The sequence below is a fragment of the Centruroides vittatus genome, unplaced genomic scaffold (assembly GCF_030686945.1).
Source record: "Centruroides vittatus isolate TY-2023 unplaced genomic scaffold, ASM3068694v2 contig_18, whole genome shotgun sequence".
NCBI lineage: Eukaryota > Metazoa > Arthropoda > Arachnida > Scorpiones > Buthidae > Centruroides > Centruroides vittatus.
In genome coordinates, this window is record NW_027121101.1 from 648,788 (window position 1) to 674,565 (window position 25,778).

The 25,778-nt window shown below is 32.9% G+C and overlaps 3 protein-coding genes across 5 annotated transcripts in view; 1 reads left to right on the forward strand and 2 right to left on the reverse strand.

Annotated features, from left to right (window-relative positions):
- Positions 1 to 1,994, reverse strand: part of smg (sterile alpha motif domain containing protein 4 smaug) — a 45,330-nt gene extending 43,336 nt beyond the window's left edge. Inside the window, exon 1 of one of the 2 annotated variants that reach the window (XM_067263716.1) lies at positions 1,757 to 1,994. In XM_067263716.1, coding sequence (XP_067119817.1) covers positions 1,757 to 1,799 — 43 coding nt within the window. In that variant the 5' untranslated portion in view covers positions 1,800 to 1,994. Of the gene's footprint in view, positions 1 to 1,750 lie in introns of both variants that reach the window. The other variant, XM_067263715.1, reaches the window with a different exon arrangement.
- The window catches only part of LOC136969541 (tubulin-folding cofactor B-like), a 389,641-nt gene that overhangs the window by 239,806 nt on the left and 124,057 nt on the right, over positions 1 to 25,778 (reverse strand). The gene's annotated exons all lie outside the window — the stretch shown is intronic.
- The window catches only part of LOC136969525 (transmembrane protein 87A), a 70,692-nt gene continuing 51,717 nt past the window's right edge, over positions 6,804 to 25,778 (forward strand). For both annotated transcript variants that reach the window (XM_067263714.1, XM_067263713.1), the window contains exon 1: positions 6,804 to 6,986. In XM_067263714.1, coding sequence (XP_067119815.1) covers positions 6,873 to 6,986 — 114 coding nt within the window. In that variant the 5' untranslated portion in view covers positions 6,804 to 6,872. The remainder of the gene's footprint in view (positions 6,987 to 25,778) is intronic.

Genomic DNA, 25,778 nt, shown 5'->3' on the forward strand with positions numbered 1-25,778 from the left:
TTTTTTTTTACATGAGAACGGATTAATCATTTTTACATTACTTCTTATGGAAAAGGTTGGCTTGGTATACGTCCTATTCGGTATAAGTCCAAACATCAGGAACGGATTAAGGTCATATACCGAGGTTCCATTGTACTATTGTAAAAGCAAAGTGGCATAAAGAGAACTTTCATAAAGTAGAGGAATACCTACATTAATAAATGGATAGGTGTTTTGCAGCCCTTTAGTGTCATTTGAAGAAATTGGTTGTATTTATTCAGATGGACTGAAAACAAGTTGAAACTTTTCCCTATAAGTCATGGAAAAATTTCCCAATATCTAAGCCATTTTTAAGAACATATTACATTCAGATAATGTGATAGAGCTGTATTATGGATGAAAGAGTAAATTGTCCAAAAGACAAATGTTCAAAATTTCAGAATTGCACATATGCTTAATTTTAAGAATTGCGACAGCTCTCTGTGTTAATTATTCTTCATTAAAAAATTATTAAAAGTTCTGTTTAATAATACTCTATATAATTATATTTTACTTCTCACTCATGAATATCACAGATTACTATCTGTGATATTTATGAGTGAGAAGTAAGTTTCAGAAATACATGAACATAATTATAATGTTCATTCGAGATTATTATTATTATAATAAATAAATGGTGCTATACAGTTTCAACGACATTTATAGAATGTTTCTATTTTAACTTTGTTTAAAAATATGCAAACTTTATTTGTCTCATTTTCTTTAAAATTATATACATTCTTTATTGTTTTTCATTAATAACTAAATTATTACTAATAAAATAACTTTACATATAAAGTTTTTAATTAACAATTTCTTAAATAATTGTTTTATTTATAATTTTATAAAAAGATTAATCAGATTTGTTTTAAAAAAAATAAAAATCAGAGTTTATTGTTGTTACATGAGAGACTTTTTATAAAATGTTAATAGCTTTTGATTTGTACTTTATTCTGGAAGAATTTAAATGATCACAGTTTACTTTGTTATTGGCAGCAGTTCATTCTAAATTAAGTGGCAGTGAGACCTTGCGACCAATATATTAGTATTCCTGGCAGGGATCTACATTGAAAACCTTGCATCAAAAAACAATAAACATTACACTTTGATAACATCACTTCTAAAATCATGTAACATTTTATAATTATTTTAGAATTATACATATTTATTCACACTTAAAATTTAATAAGTAGTTAATCTATATTTTCTTTCTCTTCTAAATTAAAGTTATTATTATAGCACACATAACTCCGATATTTCCACAAATTAAATTTTAATGGTTACATTTAAATTTAATTAAATACTAAAAGTCAGACCTTTAACCATAAATTTGATTGCAGTTATAATATTAATGTTCCATTATATTTAATATAAATCCCTATTTGTTATTCAATAGCCTTATTTCATTCACATATATATAAAAAAAAGAAAAAAAATGCAATTAGCCAACCAATAGGAGAAGCTTCCTGTATTTTAACTTATTATGAATCAACAGAGGCGACAATACATCATTTGATTACTAGTCATATTTAAGAATGTATAAATGATAAAAATCCATTATTTTTCCACAAAGCTTGTTAAATCTAGGGCATTAAAGCATATTTAACATGGATAAATTTACCTGAAATACTTTACTTACAGAACTACGTAATTATTTCGAAATCGTACACATTAAATACGCAATTTTACTAGAGTTTAAATGAAATGTTAACAAATATAAAATCCTTCTGACCTTTACCTTTTAAGTTAAAGGGCAACCATAGCCCAGACAGCAACTGCATTTTGAAGCACACTTAAACATTACAACTCAACAAATGATTACTTAACAAAGGCATTGACTCGCTCATTAACTCCACTTCGAAAACATGCATACCTTAACACAATCGAATAACTCAAAACAGGACACCATTTTATTTTGAGATCAAATCTCTAATGGCGACGAAGACACAACAGTTTATGCCGAATTACCGAAATTATCTGGATTAATAGCCAAACGATTTTTTTTCCTCTTATATTTTTCTTCTGCTAAAATAGATTAAAATTCTTTTAAATTTAAATATTTTAAAATGTATATTATAAAATAATTTTTATTTTTTATGGTTATTAATGTATTTTTAATATTTTTTCTTTTTAATAATACGGAATTTTACTGACAGGAAAAACTCGACGGCCGGATGGCAGAAAGGTCAAGGTAACAGGTTACCGCTCTGGGTTCGAATTCAGGCGGGTCGATCAATCCCCAGGAATTTTTAGGGAATGGTTCGTTTGGATATGTCAGGCCCCGTCCCTCATTACCTCATCCATTGTGATTCTGGCTGAATCCATAATGGGCTTGCTTAAAGAGACCCTCTTAGTATCCACAGGACGGAAAAAGTTTTAAAAAAAAACAAGAAAGACTCAATGTTGTTTCTAATTTTCGGCATTTATAAAGGAAAAGACATTAAAAATATTCCGTAAGCCCCACCGGTGGGCGAGTGGACTCCGTCTCCGCTCATACTAGCGGCGACCAGACCCTAAACACCGGAGTTCGATCGCGGGTTCGCGCCTCACTCGGACGAGCTGGCAGCGGGAGTTTTTTCGGGTTTTCCTCCTTGCCAATGACGCCTGAATAGGGGCCAGCTTTTCCCCAAGTACTCCCGGAAGGCATTCCTATCTCTCCTTCTCGCGGTGGCCGTCTCCAATAAGGCCGACTTTGGTCGCATCTGTGACCTCTTATCTGTCTTCTCGGATTGGCTGTCTTCTATAAGGCCGACTCTTCGGTCGCTGAGCGATCGCCCTCCTGTTCTTCCGGAGTACAAGCGAATAGCATACACTCCTCTATCAGCCGAAAGGAAAGGAAAGGAAATATTCCGTAAACATGTAGACAAAGTAGTTCCAGCTAAAGTTTCGCCGCCATAAACTGTCTGTAATGGGACACAAATGCCATTAACCGTTTACACATTTAATTTACTTTTTCGGTAATTATTGTTTATTACTAGAGAGGTTGCGGCCGACGTTTTCATCGCGAAAACGTAAACGTCGGACGTTTAGCGCCGCCATCCTGTAAGCACAGAAGTTTGATAATGGCGTTTGGAACGTCAGTGGAATCATGCTCGACGTTCCAAATGCCATTGTCAAACTTCTAGGCTCACAGGAAGACGGCGCTGAACGTCCGACGTACTGTACACGTTTTCGAGGTTGAAAACGTCGGCCGCAACCTCTCTACTATCATATTAATTCACTTGAAGAACTTTCAAGAGCTATTTTACAAACTAGTGATATTGAACAAGATCCTAACTTGCAAAATGAAAACAAAGTCCAGAAACTGTAATTCAAAACCAAGACAAGATTCGCTTGTGCCAACAATAGATCTGACACCTAGTGGTATTGGCGCGAACTACATAATGGCGGCTGCTATGGGTATAACGTAGTTTGTTAGAATAGAAAGTGTTTATCCTTGCTAATATTGTGTTGTGTCCTTTGTCAAAACTGTATCTATGTTATCGCAGACGTACCGCCAGGTTTCTTCTAGTCATACCCACATAATCCCCAGGAATTTTTCGGGGGGTGGTCCGTTCGGATATGTCGGGCCCCGTCCCTCACCACCCGGTCGCCCCATTGTGGGCCTGGCCGAACCCATAATGGGCCTACTAAAAGAGGCCCTCTTAGTGCCCACAGGGCGGAAAGAGTAAAAAAAAAAAAAGTCATACCCACATAATATTTTTCGATTCCTAACTGTTGATTTTCAAATAGAATTTTATATACCCCAGCTTTACCTTCCTTTTTTACGCTGTCTTTATCGTTCCGTAGCAAGCTACAGATATTAGGTGCTCTTTTATAGATCATTCTCGATTTTTATAGAAAAAAAGAGCACTTGACACAACGTTAACAAACGACACAACAGCACAATATTATCAATTATAGCACAGACTGAAAGAGCGATTGTAAAATGGGAAGAGGCTAAAGTCATTTAAATGGTGCACTCTCCATCCATTGCGTTGGAGAAGGAAAAGGTGGAAATTTATAAAATTAAAATGAAAAACCGTTGCCTAAATGCTATGGATGCTAATGCGCTTCCAACAGCGTGGAAATATATAATAGAAAAAAGAATGACACTTAAAAACCCTTAAATCTTTTCTTTTTACTTAGCTTTGTTTTTATGTTTTATTTGTTTATTTATTTATTTAATATACACACTTCTTTCAATTTATTTTAAAGTTAAATTATTTTATTGAATTTTAAATATGTAAAATATTCGAAAACGGTACGTTCCATTTTGGAACATTTATAATATTAAACCTGACGATGGCCTATATTAGATAGAGTGAAAACATTTGTATAAAAGAATTTTAAGCTCAGCAAAATTAGCTGTGGGAAACTGAAGTGAATTGTTTGCTGAGAAAGAGCTGGATAGATATGAAGTTATCAGTTTTGGTATTTCCTCTCCTTCTGTAAGACATCTTTTTTCGATCAGCCACATATTCTAAAATGTCACAAAGTGTAATCATAGTGACTTAAACAACTACGAAATCAACTAGGATTAATGTCGGATACAAATGCGAATAAAACGTTTTGACTACAGAGAGAAAAGTTATTAAAAAGACAACACACAGGTAACTCTCGTACATTGTCAAGCACGCTATACCCTTTGCGGCAGCCATTTTGATCGACTCATACGCCACCTATATTTACTGGCACAAGCGAATTAAGATTTTCATTTTGAAGACCAAGGCGCAAGATACCTTCTGACACTGCTTTTTAATTAACCTGAAAAAATTTATAAATCCTCTCAGAATCTTTACATAAAATATCATTTAAAAAGCAAAAAATACTGTACAAAGAGGAAGCACATTGTTATGGAAAAGTAAACACTGTTGACAAGAAGCAATGCAAATCAAGATGGCGACTATTGTTGCATTAATAACTTTAGTCGGCCGGATGGCCGAGCAGTCAAGGTTAGCAGCCTGCCGCCCTAGGGGACCCGGGATCGATCCGGACGGGGCAAAAAATCCCCAGGAATTTTTCGGGGGGTGGTCCATCCGGATATGTCGGTCCCTGTCCCTCACCACCCGGCCGCCCCATTGTGGGCCTGGCCGAACCCATAATGGGCTTGCTATAAGAGGCTCTCTTAGTGCCCACTGAGCGGAAAGAGTTACAAAAAAAAAAAAAAATTACTTTAGTCATTATGTATCATTTAATATCCAATTTGGAGTCGCCATCAAAAAGTGTTTGTAGTAATGTCACTATGTGGCAGCAATGTTTCCTGCTGTGTTTAGAGTTGTAACCACAATGTTTGAACTTGCAGCCTTCATATTCTTGTGGTGTATTTTTAGAGACAAATAAAATTTTTTTTGTTAGAGTCGTCTCTCTATATACGACGCCCACCAGTGGCCAAGCGGTCTTCGTTCCCTGAACACTGGGAGTTCGGTCGTGGGTTCGCGCCTCGCTCGGACGGGCTAGCCACGTGGAGTTTTCCGGGTTTTCTCCACGTCTGTAACGCCTAAATAAGGGCCAATTCCCCTTAAAAAGACTTTCCGGAAGGCATTCCCCCTAGGCAGATCGCCCAAGTGCTGTGTTGCCATAACTAACTAAACAAACAAACTCTATCTACGACAGTATCCAACATACAGAATTGTAAAGATGAGTCCCAGTAAGAGCTGTCCCAGATACGGGATAGCGAGATATCTAGGTTAGGGAGATAGGAATACATTAATATCTTGAGAAAGGGCAATTTGCTGGTGTAAAAATATTGGAAAATATGTTCTTCTTATATGGATCGATGCATATGATAATGACTTTACTGTCTTCAATATATCCTTAGAACTTGGTCACAGCCCAGATAACTGCCAGAGCATCCCTCTCGATCGTAATTTTGCTCGGCTGATATCCGAAGATGGCTTGCATATTCTAATGGGTGCTCATCTTTCTCCTTCCTGTAATAAAGCAGCTTCAACGACATAGGCACTAGCGTCAGTTCTCAATGAAAATGGGAGGTTGGGATCAATTTGATGTGATTTGGCGAAGTGGTAAATATGGCTTTTAAATTCAAGAAAGCGATACCTTGCTCTTGCCCCAAACCAAAGTGCTTTCTTTTTAGTTAACTGACTAAATGGGGAAAAACTAGGGCTAAGTTTTAAATTGTGTCATTGTTCCGCAGAAGATTATCCCTTTGCTATGACCTACTATCGTCGCCATTACGTTCGCATTAAAGTTTCATTCGATTCCACGCTTCCTTCTTGGTACATAAGTTTTTGAAATTGAGTATACAAACATTCAATCTTCAGTGTTTTATTTTATAATGAAATATATGTACTGTACATACATATTTTCAATCTTGCTGTTTGTTTTTTTTTTAATTATTTTTATATTGCTATAAAAATACTCCTGTGCAAAAATTCTACTTTCAAAAAGCGGATGGCTGAGCGGTTAAAGTCGCAGCCTACCGCTTTGGGGTACTGGGGTTCGAATCCGGACGGGTCGAAAAATCATTAGGAATTTTTCGGGGGTGGTCCGTCCGGATATGTCGGTTTCCGTCCCTCACCACCCGGCCGCCCATTGTGGGCCTGGCCGAACCCATAATGATCTTGCTATAAGAGGCCCTCTTAGTGCCCACTGGCAAGAGTTAAAAAAAAAAAAAAAAAAAAAAAATTAATTGACAAAAATAAATGACAAATTTCTATTATTACATACTAATTTATTTTATGAAATAATATAGTAGGTATTAGTAATAATTTATCTTATTGATATGATATAATTTTTTCAGTAGCTCTGTTTTGGAAATTATCAGTGATATTTTTGTATGACGCCATCTGTCAACTATTGAACGAATGGTGGATGATTGGAGGTGGCGGTAGGAGAAGGATCAGTGATCTAGCATGAGTTTTAAAGTATTTCTTATATTTATTGCTTGCAGTTTTTTTACTAAATTCGTAGAAATTGTGCATTGTTTTCCCGAACAAGGAAAGTGGACGTTTACAGCCGAAGGAGTGGTAAATATTATATTTTTGTAAAGAACCGTTCACATCAACACATTTTCTTCTAAAAACGTTACCACTTTTGCATAATTATTGCGTAATTTAAGTATTTTATGAATAATACGTTAATAAAGTTTCTTTGTATTATGATTTGAAAGTAATAATAATAATAATAAATAAATAAAATTTACATTTATCTCATTATAAGGTCTAATAATTTGAATATAATTTTTAGTTTAAATGTCATAAGTTTGCATCAGATATTTATATACATTTTATTAAAAATATGTTAAAATTTTAGTATTAATAATATAAAAAAGTAAAATCAATTCGAATTTGAATGTTTATCATCAGAGTTTGCTTTATCGTCCCTTTTACAGGATTTTCAGAAAATATAAAAATTTATATATACACATTTTTATTGTAGTTTACACAAGTTTGATGATTTGTAATATTGAATAGAAATATATCATCATCATCATCATCATCGCTAACTCATCAAATACAAAATAATTCTTTGTTGACATCTGATAATTTAACTTTTACAAAATACTAATCCACAAATCAATTGAGTAATCTATTATTTTTAGCCCTTAATGATGATTTATTTAAAGTCTGTATTAATTATACACTTCACCGGTGTGACAAGCCCTCATATACGTGTATAATTAATATAGACTTTAAATAAAACTAATCTGCAAATTGTTGAATTATGCAAGGCAGAACTCTTGACCTGTAAAACTTGAAGCTTTTTTTTTTTTTTTTTTTTTTTTTAAAAGAAAGCTGGTATTATTGCTAAAAAAAAAAGCTGACAATCAGAATTCTTAATTAAAATGTGGTGGTTTTGACAGTTTTGATGGGATTCTCTAGTGTAAGTCATAAAGAAATGCTAATATTTAACAGTATCTTACTTTAACACATTGTTTTGCTAACACTGTGTATTTCCCGAATATAGGATCATGATCCTAAGTGGGATCACCAATTCTAATGTGGCTATATACATTTTTTTATAAATATTATTCCTCTGCTTAAAAAAATCTTCAAAATTATTGTGTGTATTTTTTCTTTGGCTTTCTTTGACAGCCAAAGAAAAATATAGATAATGTTCATTTGAAAAAGATGGTTAATCAACAAAAAAAAAGGTGGTTAGTGGATTAGATAATTACAACTTACTTGAGCCTGTGACCGGTGTGAAAATAATCAAGTCAAATTAACAAATGTTTTTCGGACGCCTTCCGTGTCCTACTTCAGGTTAAAACTGCTGGATTCTATTTGGTCACAGGCTCAAGTAAGTTGTAATTATCTAATATACACCCCGGTTTGTATGAGGAAGATATGTGGTTAGTGGATTTGAATGTATTTGTCATTGTCATTTTATTATATGAAAAACAAATTATCCAAAAAATAATAGTTGTAATTAAATGGAAATATTGCAGAATTTTTAAGTTATACGAAACAATAGATGATCTTTATAATTTTTAGCAAACCTTATGCAGATTTCAAACTCTTAAAGACTTCTGGAAACAAATCATCCAATGTAATTTAAAAAAACTTTTGTTTGTTGAAAGAAAACTGTTTAACTCCCTCAAAAAGTTTGAAAAATTTTTATTATTAAAAAAGGTATAAAATGAGACAATGCTTTTAAAGATTGATAACTGGATGCATCTGTGGAAAAGTGTACAAATGCTGAACAAGCAGACACATGAACAGTAACCTCAGGAAATTGTCCATGCAAAAAGGGACAGTTGAGCAGTGGCGTAGCGAACATAACTGGTGCTCGGGGCACGACACTTTATTGGCACCCCTCTGCGAGTGGTGCCTGGGGCATGATACACCCCCTTGCCCCCCTCACTACACCTTTGCAGTTGAGAGCTCTGACAAATCACAGCAAAATGATTCAATATTAAAGTATAAATTTGAAGATAATTTATTAGTTTGGTATTTTTAAATGGGATTTAAGTGCCAAAGCTATTATATTGTATTAAATGAGAAGTCATTATATAAAAATTGCATTCACTATTGGAAAGGCAAAAATTTTTTTAAATTCTAATAAATTTGTTGTTTTAAATAAGAAAATTTAAACTACAAGAATAGTTATTCTAAGGTTTGCATTGGTCAGTTAAATATTTGTCATATCTGATATTAGAAAATACTATTTTTAATTAAGAAAGATCCAAATGTGAAAATCTTTAACATCTTTTTTGATAATTTGCTATTTTTCCATTTTCATATTTAGTGTATTAATTTTGAGCTTTTTTTCCTGTACATTATTTAAATATATTTATCAGAAATGAATTTTTATTAAAATTATGACTGGAGTTACTGCTTTTTATATTTACTATTGTAATAAAATATATATTTATCAATATTGTTATTTATTTATATCAGATTTTTTTAGATTTAGTCATTGAGTTTTTGTAAATTTATGTTTTGTGTTAATAGTATTATCAAATAAATTTGCCTTTTTGTAAATATTATATTTCATTTTATGGTTTATTAATCAAGCTTAAATATACAGTTGAAGAAAAATTGTATTGTTAACAATAGATTGAAATGTTTCTTGCATAAAATTATTTCATTTTTAATCTATTGTATTGTAATTAAATCACAAGCAAATTTATAAATTTATTATAACAAACTATTAAACTTCTATTTAAAAATTTATCATGAATTTCATTTAAGATTTAACACTTAAATAATATATATATGTATAATATATATATATAATAATATAATATAATATATATATGTATAATAGTATTGCAAATACTCTAAATTGGATTATATTTTCTGATATCATTTATAAAATATTTAAATTATTTTTCTCCTATCAGTTTAGCTACCAATTTGGCTATTAATTAGGACTTATCAAACCACAATCAAAAAGTTGACCAGATTAGAACTTCTTTAACTCCAAAATATATGTACATTTTGGTCTTTTGACCTTTTTCAGTTGGAATAGACCATTTTCATAAAGTAGTAAAATTCATAAAATTTCTAAAATTACAATGTTACATATGTTTTTGATTGTGGTAAGTCCTGATTAATAGCCAAATTGGTAGCTATATTGATAGAAGAGAAAAATATAATAATCATAGGACAAGAAGCTTTTTATAATAAGTACTGTACATTTAGATTATTTGATATTTCTATCAATTGAATTGAGAAACTGGAATTGAGTGAGAAACAGTGAAATTTCTTGATGGAAAAAGTCTGTTTACATGACAGATTGTTAGAATAATTGTGATTAGGGATTGTAAAAACCACATCTTTCCAGCAATAATTTAGCAGGTCCCCAAAAGAGATCAAAAATGTTTGTTATTTATTAAAGATTTTATTTTCAGCCTCCTTTAGGGACCTGTTAGATTATTGCTGGAAAGGTGTTTAAAGCTCAAAAGTTCCAGCTTTAGAGATTTATCTGATGGAATAGGGATTACAAATTAACTGGCTTTTTTATTACCTGTAAAAAAGTAAACTGGTTTACCTATAAATTACTGGTAATTTATTACTTATTACTGGGGCCGTATTCTGTTCACCATCCTGGTCTCTCGTCCCTCACAAGTTTGTCGCTGATTGGCTAATCCAAATGATTAGCCAATCAGCGACCAGCTTGTGAGAGACGAGAGACCAGAGAACGTGACCAGAATATGGCCCCTGGTAATTTTGCCTCCAAACGTGAAAATTAGCACACTAATGATTGTTTTGTTTCTGTTTACCAAGTCAGCAACTAAATAATCACTATGTCCAATTCACTTCCCTTTTTTTATTTTGATAATTGGTTTCATTATCTGAAAAATAGATCATGCTGTAATTTTTTAGTCGTTGTGATTAAAATGTGCCCAGTGTGATCATTTATATTCAAATATAAATGTATTTGCTTTTGTCAACTAAAATTTTACTTACAAACTAAAAGTGCTATTGCACTTTAGGTGTTACAGATTAAGAAACAAATTGCCAAACTGTCCAATGGAAAAATTAAAATAAACAACTGAAGTGCCTTTGACCAGTGTGCTTCTTCTCTCAGTAAATCGCAAGCGTTTTCAAACCTCGTCGGGTTCTTCCTCAGGCGTAACGGAATTCTGTGTTCTAAAAATTTAAATATCCCGTCGAAGTTGACCATCAATTTAGAAAAAATTGCATTCTGGAATGCTGTCGCGTGTAGTCGATGTCGTCATATTAGACTTGCGCATTGAGAGTATAGTGCTACTTCAGGGATTTGTTAAGAAAGGCTTCCCAAGCTGATGATAAGTTGATTTCTTTTTAAAAATTGATACAGTGCATATTGCTGCAGGTGTTGAGTAATATGTATACAGCTTCGAGCCATTTGAGGTGATCTTGTCGAAATCTTTGGAGTGAATAATTCCGGCACGGGTGAATAGAGGCTCTATCTCTGGGTCGGATGAATAGACTGCTAGGGCAGTATTTTGTCTATGATGTAATATGTCTGCTTTGTGTTCGTTAATCCTCGTTTGTATGTTGCGTTTGGTGGATCCGATGTAGATGGCTTTGCTATTATCTCTGTGGTCGGCGATGGGTACAGAGTATATTCCTGGAAGTCCGTTTGTATCCAGAGCGTCTTTTCCGTTCCTAAGCCACTCGAAAATAGTTGGGCATCTCCTAAAAGCTAAACGGATAGCTTTTTTCTTCGCTATTTGGTAGTATATGGACTTCAGTGCTGGATTGTAGGTGATTGGTACATATTTAGGTGGGGAACCATTGGAAGGAGAGGTGTGGGTGGATAGAAGTCATAGTGCCTCGAAGTTGTTTTGTGTGCAATGTTGTGATATCCGTGCTGTTTAGCTATATTCTTGATGTGACGCATTTCAGAGTTGAAGGCAGACTGTGAGGAGGAATGGGGGAGTGCCCTTTTGAGTAATGCCTCAAAGGCTGCCATCTTGTACTGCGGAGGTTCATAGGAGAATGCGGGTATATATAGAGGTTTGGTAAATGGTTTGTGATAGACTTGCGTATTGATGGAAGATCCCTCTATAGTGATGTAAGATTACATCACTATAGAGGGATCTTCCATCAATCTATCAATTTTAAAAAGGAAATCAACTTATCATCAGCTTGGGAAGCCTTTCTTAACAAATCCCTGAAGTAGCACTATATTCTCAATGCGCAAGTCTAATATGATTACATCGACTACACACGACAGCGTTCCAGAATGCAGTTTTTTCTAAATCAACAGTCAACTTTGACAGGATATTTAAATTTTTAGAACACAGAATTTCGTTACGCCTGAGGAAGAACCTGATGAGGTCCGAAAACGTTTGCGATTTACTGAGAGAAGAAGCACACCGGTCAAAAGCACTTCAGTTGTTTATTTTAATTTTTAATTTCACTTCGGTGTTTATCCTTTATACTTTGTCCAATGTAATACTTTAAAAATTGTAGAGCTGTAAAGTAATAATTTAAAAGATAAATGATGTAAACTACTTTTATAGTTTAGATAAATAAATTTGGTGTTTCTATATTTGTAATATATAAAAATATAAATATACAGTGGGTGATTGGTTAACAAACAGTTCGGACTGTGAACAAATCAAACAACAAACACTTTTGCAAATGATTTTTATGTTCAGACAACAAACACCTCACAGAACAGACACAAGAAGTGACTTAAAACAGTGGTTTTTAACCTGGGGGGTGTGCACCCTTAGGTGCGAGAGAAATTTCAGAAATTAAAAAAAAGCAATAGCTAATGCGCATATGGAAATGGAATTTGGAAAACTAGACTTAGAACAGTTCTGGTGTAAACAGTTAGAATCTTATCCACAACTGGCAAAAGCAGCACTAGAGACACTTTTACCATTTGCCACCACCTACCATTGTGAAATGGAATTTTCAGCACTTTTGCACATCAAAACAAAAGCCAGAAATTGCTTAAATGTATCTGATGACTTACGCGTAGCTCTTTCAAAAAAAGAGCCTCGTTTTAATAGAATTATTATGAATCGAACAACAACCTAGCCATTAAAATTTAAATATTGCTTTTTATGTTAAATAGTAATATATTGTAAATAAACATGGCATTTGTTTATGCAATAAATGTTTTTTTCTTAAATAAAAAATATACACACATTTTTTAAGGGGGTGCAAGAGCTTATTTTCATATTCAAGGGGGTGCTGACCACTAAAAAGGTTAAGAACCACTGACTTAAAATAACGAATACTGATTGGTCTTCCCTTGTCTCCAGGTAACAATTCAAAACCTTTTGGAACATGGGAGACATCGATATTGATGCTCAACTCAGTATATATTGATCGAATAGTATTTCTCTGAACTTTGAAACTCTCCCTTGTAATTTCAGCCTTTTGTTTATTTTTCTGACAGAAAGAATTTTTTATAGTCTTTGCGAGACTGTCAGGCAGGCACTCGTTAAGTTTTGTGTCTGTTTTTATTTTCGAAAGGTGAGAGTATAATAGCCAAGGTAGATAGTGGGCAGATGTCTGATGTTGCTAGACTTGAACAGGTCTACAATAGTCTGCAATTCAATCTTATCTAAGTAAGATACAGTATAATCAAGAAGATTCAAGCAGCTAAAGGAGTAACGAAAATCACATCTGAAAAATAAGGAACATTGAATAGCTCATAATGGAAACTAATCTGACAACAGAAGAACTCCAAGAATGCTTAAATGAAGAACACCAAGAAACTTAGTGAGATATGTTTTCTGAAGAAGAGGATTAATGCTGACATCTGCTATTAAAGATGCTTAGAAGAAGTGGGATGATGTCAGAACATCGGTCTTAGAATGACATTCAAATCAGGTTGAGGTTAATAGGCTTAGGGATCTCTACAATGACAATGCTATTAATTACTACCAAAAACTCCCGAGAAGAGAGAGAAGCAATTGACATTGGTCTGATTCTTTAACAGCCCACAAACAAAAAAAACATTACTGATAAAAATGCAAGACTGTATATGTATGTATTTTTATTATTACATATAAATGAACATAGTAAAAAAGTATATAATTTTTAATTTATTTTTTGGGCCTCCAGAACGAATTAATCAAATTTCCATAAAAATCTATGGTAAATTGATAATCAGTTAACAAACAATTCGGATAGTGAATACGGTTCTTGGAATGGATTATGTTTGTTAACTGATCACCCACTGTGTATGGAAATATGTAAAAATAAATATTTAGCTTCAAAAATTTTTACATCTATGTATTTTTACTAAATTTATTGGTAAAAAAAATATCAAATTACTGGTATGCATTTTTTAAAAACTGATTACGGGTAAACCATTTACTGGTAATGCAATTCCCAGTTGTAATAGCTTGGCTGATATATATTTGCATGACTGCTTCTGCTGCACAGGATAGCATAACAGATTTCATATATTAAGTAGCTTTAGAACATGGTAACTGAGATCCTTATATCTCTGTTCTAAATTTAAAATAGCTGTTGATTTCTACTTGTTTTTATTGCTATCTGCTGTACTGAACAAACCATGTGGTATGTATTTGAATGTTTCTAAAAGGATGAAAACTAGAAGCTCAAAAGTGTATGCCCATCTTTCAAAGATAGATCAATATTTGATGCAATCTCCAAATTATGGATTAAGCAGAGTGCACTTTTTTGGCAATTTTTTTAATATTAGAAATTTAATTCTTATTGAAGACTAAATACTAGTATAATTTTAAGTGAGAAAATTATTTTTTTGTAATTAAAATGTAAGTTATTCAATTCCTCATTTCTTTTTCTAAATTAGATAGATATATGAGAGAATGAATGCTTAAGAGCATTAAAATGTCACTTTCTATATTTGGAGAAATGGATCAAATTCAGAAAAATTGATTTTGGTATAGATTTTTAAAACTTTCTGATAAATCAAATATAAAATAAGAAAAATTTAATTAAACATTCCATTACTGGTTTTGTTGTGGATTTAAGTGTAAGGATTGAAGAGGGGTCATTAAGACTTGAAATGCATTTTCTCCATCAATAAAGCCTATAACAACTGCTCCTTGTATGATATGTTACTGAAAAAAGTCAGTTTTAATTCTTTAAAATCCACGTAAGAGAAATTGTTGATTATGAATAATAGTATAACAGATTTTATTTGTTCAAAAGCATACTTTGTTATATATATGATGGAAAGATGTTTCTGTATGACAATAATTTGTTGAATTATGATTTACCCTTATTAGTTTGCTTTAATTTTTATAGCTTGAAGCAGATAAATTTTTGTTTTACACTTATTTTGCATTCTAACTACTTGTACATCACAGCATTCTGATATTCAAAATGTCAATCATCAGAATTATCACTACCACTCCAACTGCACTTGATATAAAACAGAAAAAATACTTCAAAAACCTTTAATATGCAGCTAAAACTATCACAATCTAACATTTTCGGTCAACTTTATTGACCATCCTCAGGATCGAACAAGAACCGTTATTTCAAAAAATTCTATTGCCAAACATAAAATTTAGAACGTTTTTTAAAACAAAGTCGTACAATCTCAGTTTGCTCTTTTACACATGTACACCGGCTGCTTTCCACGTCGATGGGACCCTATAGGATTCTTTAAAATTAATACTTTGCTTTTTTTCACTGTATTTACAAATATGCCAAGCCTCCATATACTTAAGCTGTCTTCTATTTGCCACTTTTTGTATAATTTCTGCACCATCCCATTGAGTGCTCTGCAGTGCTCTGATTTCTGCACCAATTGATTGACACCTTCGATGGATCTGCAATCATGTAATTCGCTAACGCCATAACAGGTTGCTTGTACAGTATCTTATATTCCTTTTATGCTCTTCTAATCTTATTGCTAGCGACTGTTTTGCGGCCCCTATATAATATAGTTCCTTTTTCCACCTTTTGTCCTGCACCAGAATTCTGTAAACGCCTGGAACCATCTTTCTGTCTATGGGCATTTTGTCATTTCTTAGCAACTGAAATATAGTGGGTTCCTCTTATATGCTATTTTCTTATTGTTTTCTATTACTATTTTCCTGTATGTGCTGCTTAATTGCACCCTATACTCCATTACGGTGAACTCTTCTTCTTTTCTCATCCCCTTATGCTCGTTGCCTCCTTTTTTTGCTTCCTGTATTAAAGCCTTTATTTTACTTTTCTTTATTCCTACTCCTTTTTTTAGCCTCGTGATGTAATCCACTTCCTTTTGTGTGTCCTGTACCTTGCTACAGTGTGTGTATGCTCTTTTAAGCAGTGCTCTGAATGCTGCCAGCTTATAGTTAGCAGGGTCATAGGAGGCCCATGATATCATCTTCAGAACATAGATCGCTTTCGATATACCTTAGTAGTGATTTTTCCATCTTCTTCTATTTCTATATCCAAGAAATGTATCTTTTTATGGCTTTGTTGCTCTAGCTCCAGGCCAATATCGTCGAATGTGAAGAACGACGCAAAAGTGGCTAAGTGTGCCAATTCTAGTATTTGCCTTCTTAACTTTGCTGCATTAGCAACACTGCCTAATAAAAAATCTCTCAAGTGACAAAAACATGGCTTAAGCCTTATGGACGGGTACATTGCTTTAAAGTCGAACACTGTCATGTAGCTTTTTTCGCTTAATTTCAATTGCTTTAACTTCTGTATCACTTCTACCGACTGTGTTACACTATATACATGCACAGGTATGTTTATCTTAATAAACTCCTTAAGCTTCCGTTCCAGTAGTATCGTAGGGGCACAGCATTTATCTACTACAGACCTTAAGCTCCTTTCCGATTTATGGGTCTTAGCAAACCCGAAGAGCCTTGGAACGGCTGGGGAGGACACAATAATCTTCGTCATTCTTAGCTGTCTAGCCAAACTTGTCGTAGAAAAACGCTTTATTCTTGCTTGCAGCTGTTCCATAACTTTTGGGTGTGCCATTTTGCATTGAGTATCTTTTAATTATCCTACTAAAAGCTCTTTATACGTGTCCTTCTTCATAATGACCATGTTTTTAGATTTGTCAGCCCTTGTAAGCACTATATCATTATCATACATTCATTTCTTACTTTCTCTTATATTTTTTTTTTTTTTTGTGGTTTAAGGCCCTTTACCACTCAAAGAGAGTATAAAAAGGCCCCAGAGTTTCATGTATGAGATATGTTTGCGTTTGTTAGTAGAAGGTGTCCCTAGGTGGGCTCATAAGTGTCCCGTATTGGGCTCATAAGAAAAACTAGTCCCTTGTGAGGGCTCATAATTTACGTGTTACATGTTATGTTTTTATCTTTTTTCTGTATGTTGTGTTTTTTGTTTGTGCTAACATACTTACCAAGCTTTTTCAAGTCAAGGAGAAAGAAAGTTTGATAGGAAAGTTGCAGTATGCAGTGTTAACCAAACCAAACCTAACCCTGTATTTTGGATGACTCAAAGCAGCTGAGGAAAAGAAAGCCGCAGTGAGCAGTCCAGTGATAAAGGTGCCCAACAAATTTGGAAGAAAAATTTTGAAAGGGAGAAATGCAACACCCTATGAGGGTTGTTATAGCAGCCTTCCGGGAGGACTTGCAGGGGAGCTGGCTCCCATTTGGGAAAATAGTGGAGGAAACCCGGAAAAACTCCACTAAGCCAGCTAGGGAGAACCAAAAAAAATAATAAATAATAAAAGGCAGGGGAGAAAAATAAAAAAGGGGGTGTTGGACAAATTTACCACAAGAAGAGGATAAAGTTTTAGTTTATGGACAGAAGACAAGTAGCCACCACACAGTCTCCAACAGGTGTGTAGTCCTGTGTGATGTATAGTTGCGTTTACTCAGTGTTTGAAGGTGAATTTATAATTCCGCATTACTAGTGTGGTTACATTTCATGCGGTTAGGTTTACAATTAGTTATTCTACAGTTTATTGCTTTGAATTATTTATTAATAACGTTAGAATATTTAATAGTTAATTAGCTGTTATATGCTCACGCGGAGGCAGTGCTGCAGGTAGAAGGAAAAAGAAAAATAGAAAGAAAAATAGAGCTTCCCAGCAGAGGCTCCTCGGCGGTAAGTCCCATCCCAGTGTTGATACTGCAGACCAGGTGCGGTAAGGTGGCACCAACGGTATCGGGGCTTAAACTCCACAGGGGAGAAGGAATCGAACATGGGACCCCGCAGGGGAGCAAGAATCACAGGAAACTAAAGTGTGTTAGTAGGATGTGTTTTAATGTATTGTTGACTAATAAAGTTAATTAAACGGCCCTACAAAAGAAGTGGTTTGATTTGAAAAGCCCAAAACCCTAAGCAGAGGATTGGGCAGGAAGGAGGACTAATAACTTATTAAATATTATTTATTTATTAATAACGTTAGATTATTTAATAGTTAATTAGCTGTTATATGTTCATGCGGAGGCAATTTCTCTTATATTCTTCCATGTTGAGTCATGCATTTTTCTTGCATATTCACTGTTTATTTTAAAAACCATTCTCTATCTAAAGGCCTCTTTTTTTTAAGCTTGCTGAGCCCTTCTAACGCCTGCTCAACATCGGGGATAATTCTTTCATACCTGAGCTTAGGGCGTGGAACGTATTTGGGGCGCCACTTGCAAGTCTCCCTTATGCATGCTGGTGGATTAATATTGTCCCAGCAAGTTACTGCAGACACGGTTTGTGTTCTTGTGCATCTTGAAATGACAAAGCGCTCATAGACAGAAGAATGGTTCCAGGCATTTACAGAATACTGGTGCAGGACAAAAGGCAGAAAACGGAACTATATTATATAGGGGCCACAAAACGGTTGTTAGCAGTAAGATTAGAAGAGCATAAAAGGAATATAGGGTACAAGCAACCCATTACGGTGTTAGCGAATTACGTGATTGCAGATCCATCGGAGGTGTCAATCAATTGGGATGGTGCAGAAATTATACAAAATGTGGCAAATAGAAGACAGCTTAAGTATACAGAGGCTTGGCATATTTGTAAATACAGTGAAAAAGAGCAAAGTATTAATTTTAGAGAATCCTATAGGGTCCCATCGACGTGGAAAGCAGCCGGTGTACATGTGTAAAAGAGCAAACTGAGATTGTGTGACTTCGTTTTAAAAAATGTTTTAAATTTTATGTTTGGCAATAGAATTTTTCGAAATAACTGTTCTTGTTCAATCCTGAGGATGGTCAATAAAGTTGACCGAAAATGTTAGATTGTTTGTGATAGTTTTAGCTGCATATTAAAGATTTTCAAAGTATTTCTTGTGTTTCAGAATTATCAATTGTCTGAACCACTATTTATAAAACATTACGAACTTCTCCAAACTACGTGCTTGTTTCTACATGTAACAGTTGTTTGCTATTTTTATTCTATATACACTGAATTTGATTATCCATGCATTGTCAAACTATTTTGTTCATCTTGTCCATGGACAGCGTAACAAATGGGAAGTTGTATACATACAAGCAATTATTTATTGTGATGTCATAACTCATTACAATGTCAGGATGCAATTTTTAATCATATTTTTAATTTATTTAATTTAAAATATATGCTTTTCACCTCAAATTAGTAGTATCTTGCCCCTGAACAACATACTGTTCTTTAACAATAGAGTTGTGCCAGTCATCTATTAACTGCTTTCGAGGGAAAAGTTTTGAATTGAAATAATGTGACTTCTGGTTTGCATTGGAAGTTCATACATAGTTAATTGGGGCTTCCTGCCGCTAAGCTTTCCATATCTGGTCTTGTCTTTCATCTATCTGACTCCATTCTCAAGATTAAGGAAAGACTGACAGATGACAGTGGGAATTTATAGGTCTACTATTTTTTTTAAATTGCAGCCTAATCATCAGAATACAAGCAGAAGGCTTTCAAGCTCAGCTGACTTTCCAAGAAACAGTCTAAAACATCCATGGGATTTGACATAAATTTAAAAATGAAACTTTAGAAATTTATTGTTATAATATATAGTCAGACCTCTGTTTTCGAACAATTCACTTTTTGAACAAATCAGTTTACAAGCAGAATTTCAAACTCATATTTACCCCGGTTGCGTATGATAACTCTGTTGCCAAAAAAGTTATTTGGCAAGAGCCAATCACAGATTCGAGATACACAAATTCCCCATACTTCCTGTGTTAAAGAAAGTCAAAGGCCCAATCAATCAGTGACAGGACTACTGATTCAGAAGTTAGTAATGCTGAGATAATCTGTGTCATTAGACGTCACGACATAAATAGTTGATGACCATGCTATTTAAATTAGATTTCAATGCACAGTACATGATACAATTGAATTTAAATCAAATTAATTAATAAAAGCTGCATTAATTGACATTCACATAATATAAATTGTATCCAAGAATTTGTGTTTAAAGGTGCTTAAGTCAAATTAAATAACAAAACTTTCTTATATATAATATCACATTGTATTTATAGGCATTTTTAGCATGAAATACAGCTTGAAAGGGTAAAAAAAGATTTTATTTTGAGAATCAGGAACGGATTAATCCATCCTATATTGTTTCTTATGGAAAAGTTTGTTTCAGTTTTAGAAAAACTTTTAGGAACAAATTACGTTTGAAAACCAAGATTTGACTGTCAAAAAAAATCACTTATACACTATAAACAATTGAAAAACAATATCCTACTAGTCTTAAAATTAAAGTACAGTAATTTGGAGAACATGTAAGACTTATACAAGGAAATGTAAAATTTAAATTTCTGTGAGATATTTTTGAAAATATCATGTAAAATACATTAAGTAGTCTACATTTTATGTTAGTCTAAATGTACATTTCAGCTTACAAAACTTAGGACTTATATTTGCTTCACATTATAAGAGTTGAGCTGTATATATACTGTAATTCATTTTAAACCTTTGAATAGTTTTTTTTTATAGTTTAGAGCAGGGATGGGCAACTCGTGGTCCACATTAATGTTTTTTGTGGCCTGCGTTGCATAAAATATGAATAAATATATCAATTTTCCAGCTTAAGGAAGTATGCAGCAAAAATTCAAGTGTTATTTTCTACAACTTATGTATATGAATAATTTTTCTGCAATAAATTTAGTAAAAATTAAAACGAGGTACCAGCTAACAGATACATTGGATCTAATTTAAAACTAGCAATAACTAATATTTAACCAAATATTTTTGATATACAGTGGTGCCTCGTATAATGTACGCTGCGAACAACAGACTTTCTGTTTGGCCGTACGTGACTCGAGCAATGGATTGGCTGCAAACAACGGACTTTTCAGCGTAATTGGTGAATGCTCCATGGGTGCGTTCTTTAATAGTGGTCGCTCTGCGTCTCTGCTACTACGGGAGTGCGCTGCTGTTTGTAGTCATTTAGGAACGACAGTGAAAGAAAGAAAGATGGCGGCGCCCGCACTATCGATAGTATCGTGATGGAGGAATTTATAGTTCTAAAATATGAGCTTTTAAAGGCAAAAGAAAGGTCCCAATTGTAAACTTTAACCATAAAATGGATTACTTGTTGAAAGAGCATTCAAAATAGCCTCGAAAAAACTCGTAAAGACATTTACATCCCTGCATGCGCTAACTCGCGCTTTCACAATTTCTAAATTCTCATTCATAAAACCAAATAGCTTATACAACAATAGTGGAAACTTCTGCTGAAAACTGGCGACAAGCTTCTGCCCGCCATCTAGTGGTTCGAGGAGATAACTACTCTTTACTCCATTTGTACCGCGTGTTTTAAGGAGATGTTTTTGAGTATATATTTGAGTGTATATAAAGTTTTGAACATTTTTATATCTCAATAATTAGAATGGCCAGAAGAGGGGTTATTTGTGCTATGTATGGCTGCTTTAATTATAAGATACAAAGTGATCGCAAGTCGTTTTACAGATTCCCTAAAAACAAAAAGTGTAAGTAAATTAATAAGCAATTGGATTGTTTTCATTTATGTCAACATTCTTCCTTTAAAATATTTTTATCATTTAACGTATGTGTTTATATTGATTTTCAGATGCACTTAGTGGGTTATTAATGTCAATGAAAAGTGTGGCCAGGACAATCATGTAATTGGTTATGATGTAGCACAAACAAATGCAGAGCATTATGTGATGGGATGGGCATGCGGCAAATTACTCCATAACGAATGTAAAAATGTATTATCATCTTTCAATAATGATTATGATATGGGAAATTTTCACATAGAAATGAAAAAATATGAGGACAATTGCAGAATGCTGTATCCAAACAAGTGTGGGAAAAAATTATCTTCAGAAATATCAACAATATTTCAAAACAATTTTAATATATTTTTGTTACAGAGTTCATATGGAATTAAAACTAACTTGTAAGTTAATTAATTCTCTTAAAAAATGCAAATATTAAAGGTGTTTATGACAATTGTATTAAATTATTGGCAGATAAATATTTTAAAGACCTGATTAAAGCATATGTGAAAAAATAATGATTCATCTGAAAGTTTTCTGAGAACAAAAAATGCTAAATTAGAGATTTCACGTATGTAATAACTTTATTATCCATGACCCGTATGATCAAACTGTGCACAAAATAAATTTTGGTGTTCAATGTGTTTTAATTTAATGTAAAAATGTTTTATTTTAAAAAAAATTGTTTCAATTTAATAAAATTAAATTAAAACTTCAGATTTTAATTTAAAAATCTGACTCTTATTGCATTTGATTTGTTTTATTGGTATTATTCCTTCCTTTAAATCACTTTACATCCATATTTCCTACTAAATAAAATTATAATTCATGTTTTAAAATCATAAAATATAGACAAAAAGATGATAAAATATTTATTTCTTTGCATTGTTACAAGTTTTGTTAGATTTTACATAGTCTGCGGTGTTAGTTTTCTTCTCAAACCACTAGATGTCACTAGTTTGCACTGTCGCCACTATGGTACAGTGCATGCTAATTCACGAGAGTTTCCACTATTGTTGTATAAGCTATTTGATAAAAACCACATAATGGACCCGGAAACGAGGTCCATTATCTGAGCCATGGAGGACGCCATTTTGCTTTCCACTGAAAAATACTGCTACAAGCGGCCGTTTTTGCCGTTTGACAGCGTGCACTCCCACTGGAATTTAGGAACGCATTTCGCAGGAATTTTTAAATGGATGTCGCTCGCGCAGAGTTACACGGAGGAATAAAAGAATGCACCCCATGTTCATTTTTTTTATGATACAGTGCGGTTATTTTATGCTGCAGAACGAATTAGATGTTTTAACATGTATTTCTATGGAAAAATGCATTTCGTATAACGGACGTTTCACTTAACGGATGTGCACCTGGAACGGATTAAGTACGTTATATGAGGCACCACTGTATTACATTTACATCTGTGCCAGAAGCTAAATTAAGTATACCTATTCTAATTTATAATTATATATGAATAAAGAATTGTGATTTACCGACATTTACCCCTCTTTTCTCTTGTATGCGGCCTGCGTCAGTTCAAAATTTTTTTGAAATGCATTCCTTACATAGAAAAAGGTCGCCCATCCCTGGTTTAGAGCTATTCTGGAGTATCTGTGTTTTCTGATTTTCTGTGCAAACCCATGCACTAATTAGCATGAATAATCAGGAGTTTGGTGTGTGTATGGATTTATTGAAGCTATGTAAAATAATTAGGTAAGTTCAAAATAAATTTAATATTAAAAACTCTAAAAACCTATAATCCAGCAATTTTTATAATTTGTGCAAACATTTTCACTCATGTTGAACAGGCATCATCATGCAAACTAATCTCTAGCTGCTGAGATTGCTGTACATGTTTGCAGAGGGGAGGTGATGTAAGACGAGAGAAAGGGAATGATGCCCATTCAACTCATACAAGGCACAGAACTTTTTTTTTATAAAACACAAAATAATTCTGACCTATTTTTATTTTCATGGTTAGCAATCGTGGGATAATTTCAGAAAAGTAGAATGAGCTAGGTATTACAAGTTTAAGAAGTCATATGTAATTGGATTCCAGGAACAGCAGTAATTTGCTTATATGATTATAAAATTAATTGCTGATTTTCATTATGTTATGAACTAGATAATGTATTACAACAAAAACAATAAATGATATTTTGTAAGGAGAAAATAAAATTAGTTTAAGCAATTTTTAAATGAAATATACTTAAGATATAATTATAATGAAAGATTAAATAAAGTAATGGATGACTTGAAAATAAGTGTATTGAACACCATTAATAAGTGATAAGTAAGAAGCATAATTCAGTCAGTAACAGTTGATGACTTCATAGTCTGTTCTCATCATCATCATACACCATTCACGAATTTAGGCCATCTTCATCCTCGTGGTTGATACTGTAACTGAGTCTGTTCTCATTTGTATAAATTCCAAAATTAGTATATGCAAATTTAAGATGTTTTTAGCATCTTAAAAGTTTTTATTTTGGAAATTTTTATAATATATTCTGTAATAAGAATTTAAATGAAAATTTCTTATGGTAAACAAACTTAATTTTAATGACTTTTAAACATAATTACATTAAAAATTAATAATTCACATAAACTAAAAGATATAGAATTAGCAGTAATCTGTTATTAGTAAGAGTAATAATTTTCATAGTTTGTTAATTCATTAAAGGAACTGTACGTACATTTGCATTACTTGCAGTTTTACATTCTGAAAGTAATTTATTTGAAAGTATTTGGATCTGAAACAAAATTGCAAGTTTATTTGAATTGATGATATTGCTGATTTTTTAAAACCAATTAATCAAAAATGTCTTTGCATTGATTAAATACTTTCAAATCATACAAAATATTTCCAGATGTGTTTTTGGTCTAAAACTGCTTTCAGATTGCCAGCAATAGCAACAGATTTGACATTCTGTGTTGTCACTGGCATGTTTACAGTTGTTGTTCTGCACAATTAGTTAGTTCACTCTCATTTAGTTGCCTTACTTTGCCACCTCAGATCTTCAACACATTCAGCATTTGATTGCCATCACTCTCAGTGTAGCCAATCAGCAAGACCTATAATTCTTAGCATATTTGCTATAGACATTATATAGTCAACTCTTTATTGTCTAGAAATGAAAATGAAGTAATTGAAATTATTTTATTTCCATTTAAATTAGTTACATTAACATTTAAAATAATGTTTTTAAAAGTTTACATTTTGTATAAAGATCTAAACAATTATTTCTTATTGAACTTGATAAATATTTAAGATAACAGAATGTCAAATGCATCTGGGGTCATTTTAAAATATGAAGAAAAAACTTGTCTTTTAGATGCAACTCTTGTTCTAATTATGAAAATCTCCTTGTGAAATCCCTTTTTTTCTCCATAATATCTCTAACACTTTTTATTAGTTCTAGTATTTTAATAATTTTAATAAAAGGTTTTGTTGTCATAAAGCACACTTCACAGAGGACTCGATCTTATTTCAACTAAGAATAGAAAAGTGCATGCATCACTTCAGTGAAAATCACTGTCAATATAGAAGCTTCAGTGGATTTGATGATATTAGTGTAATGTAGGTAAATTGTGTAATTTCAGATCAAGATCCTGCAATCCTCTAGAATTACATACATTCAGTTTTGTCTTTTAATTATGTTTGCTTATTCCTTATTATGTATAATTTTGAGTTTTAATAGCTAAACAACCTTTTTGGAATATTTTTTTAATCCATTTAAACATGCTGTGTTATGACAAAGCATTGTTTTTAGATTACGTAGATAACCTTCCTAGATTTCAGTGCCATTGTCTTTATGAAATAAAAAATTGGTCCATAGAATGCTGTTTTATTATGAAATTAGACATCATGAACATTATGGTAAATCTATGAAGATAGTTGGCAATAAAACAGTTGTTGTTTGACAATTAAAAATATGCATTCATAGCTGAGTCTTAGCAATTGATGTGTAATAGAAAAAATTCTTTTGGATTG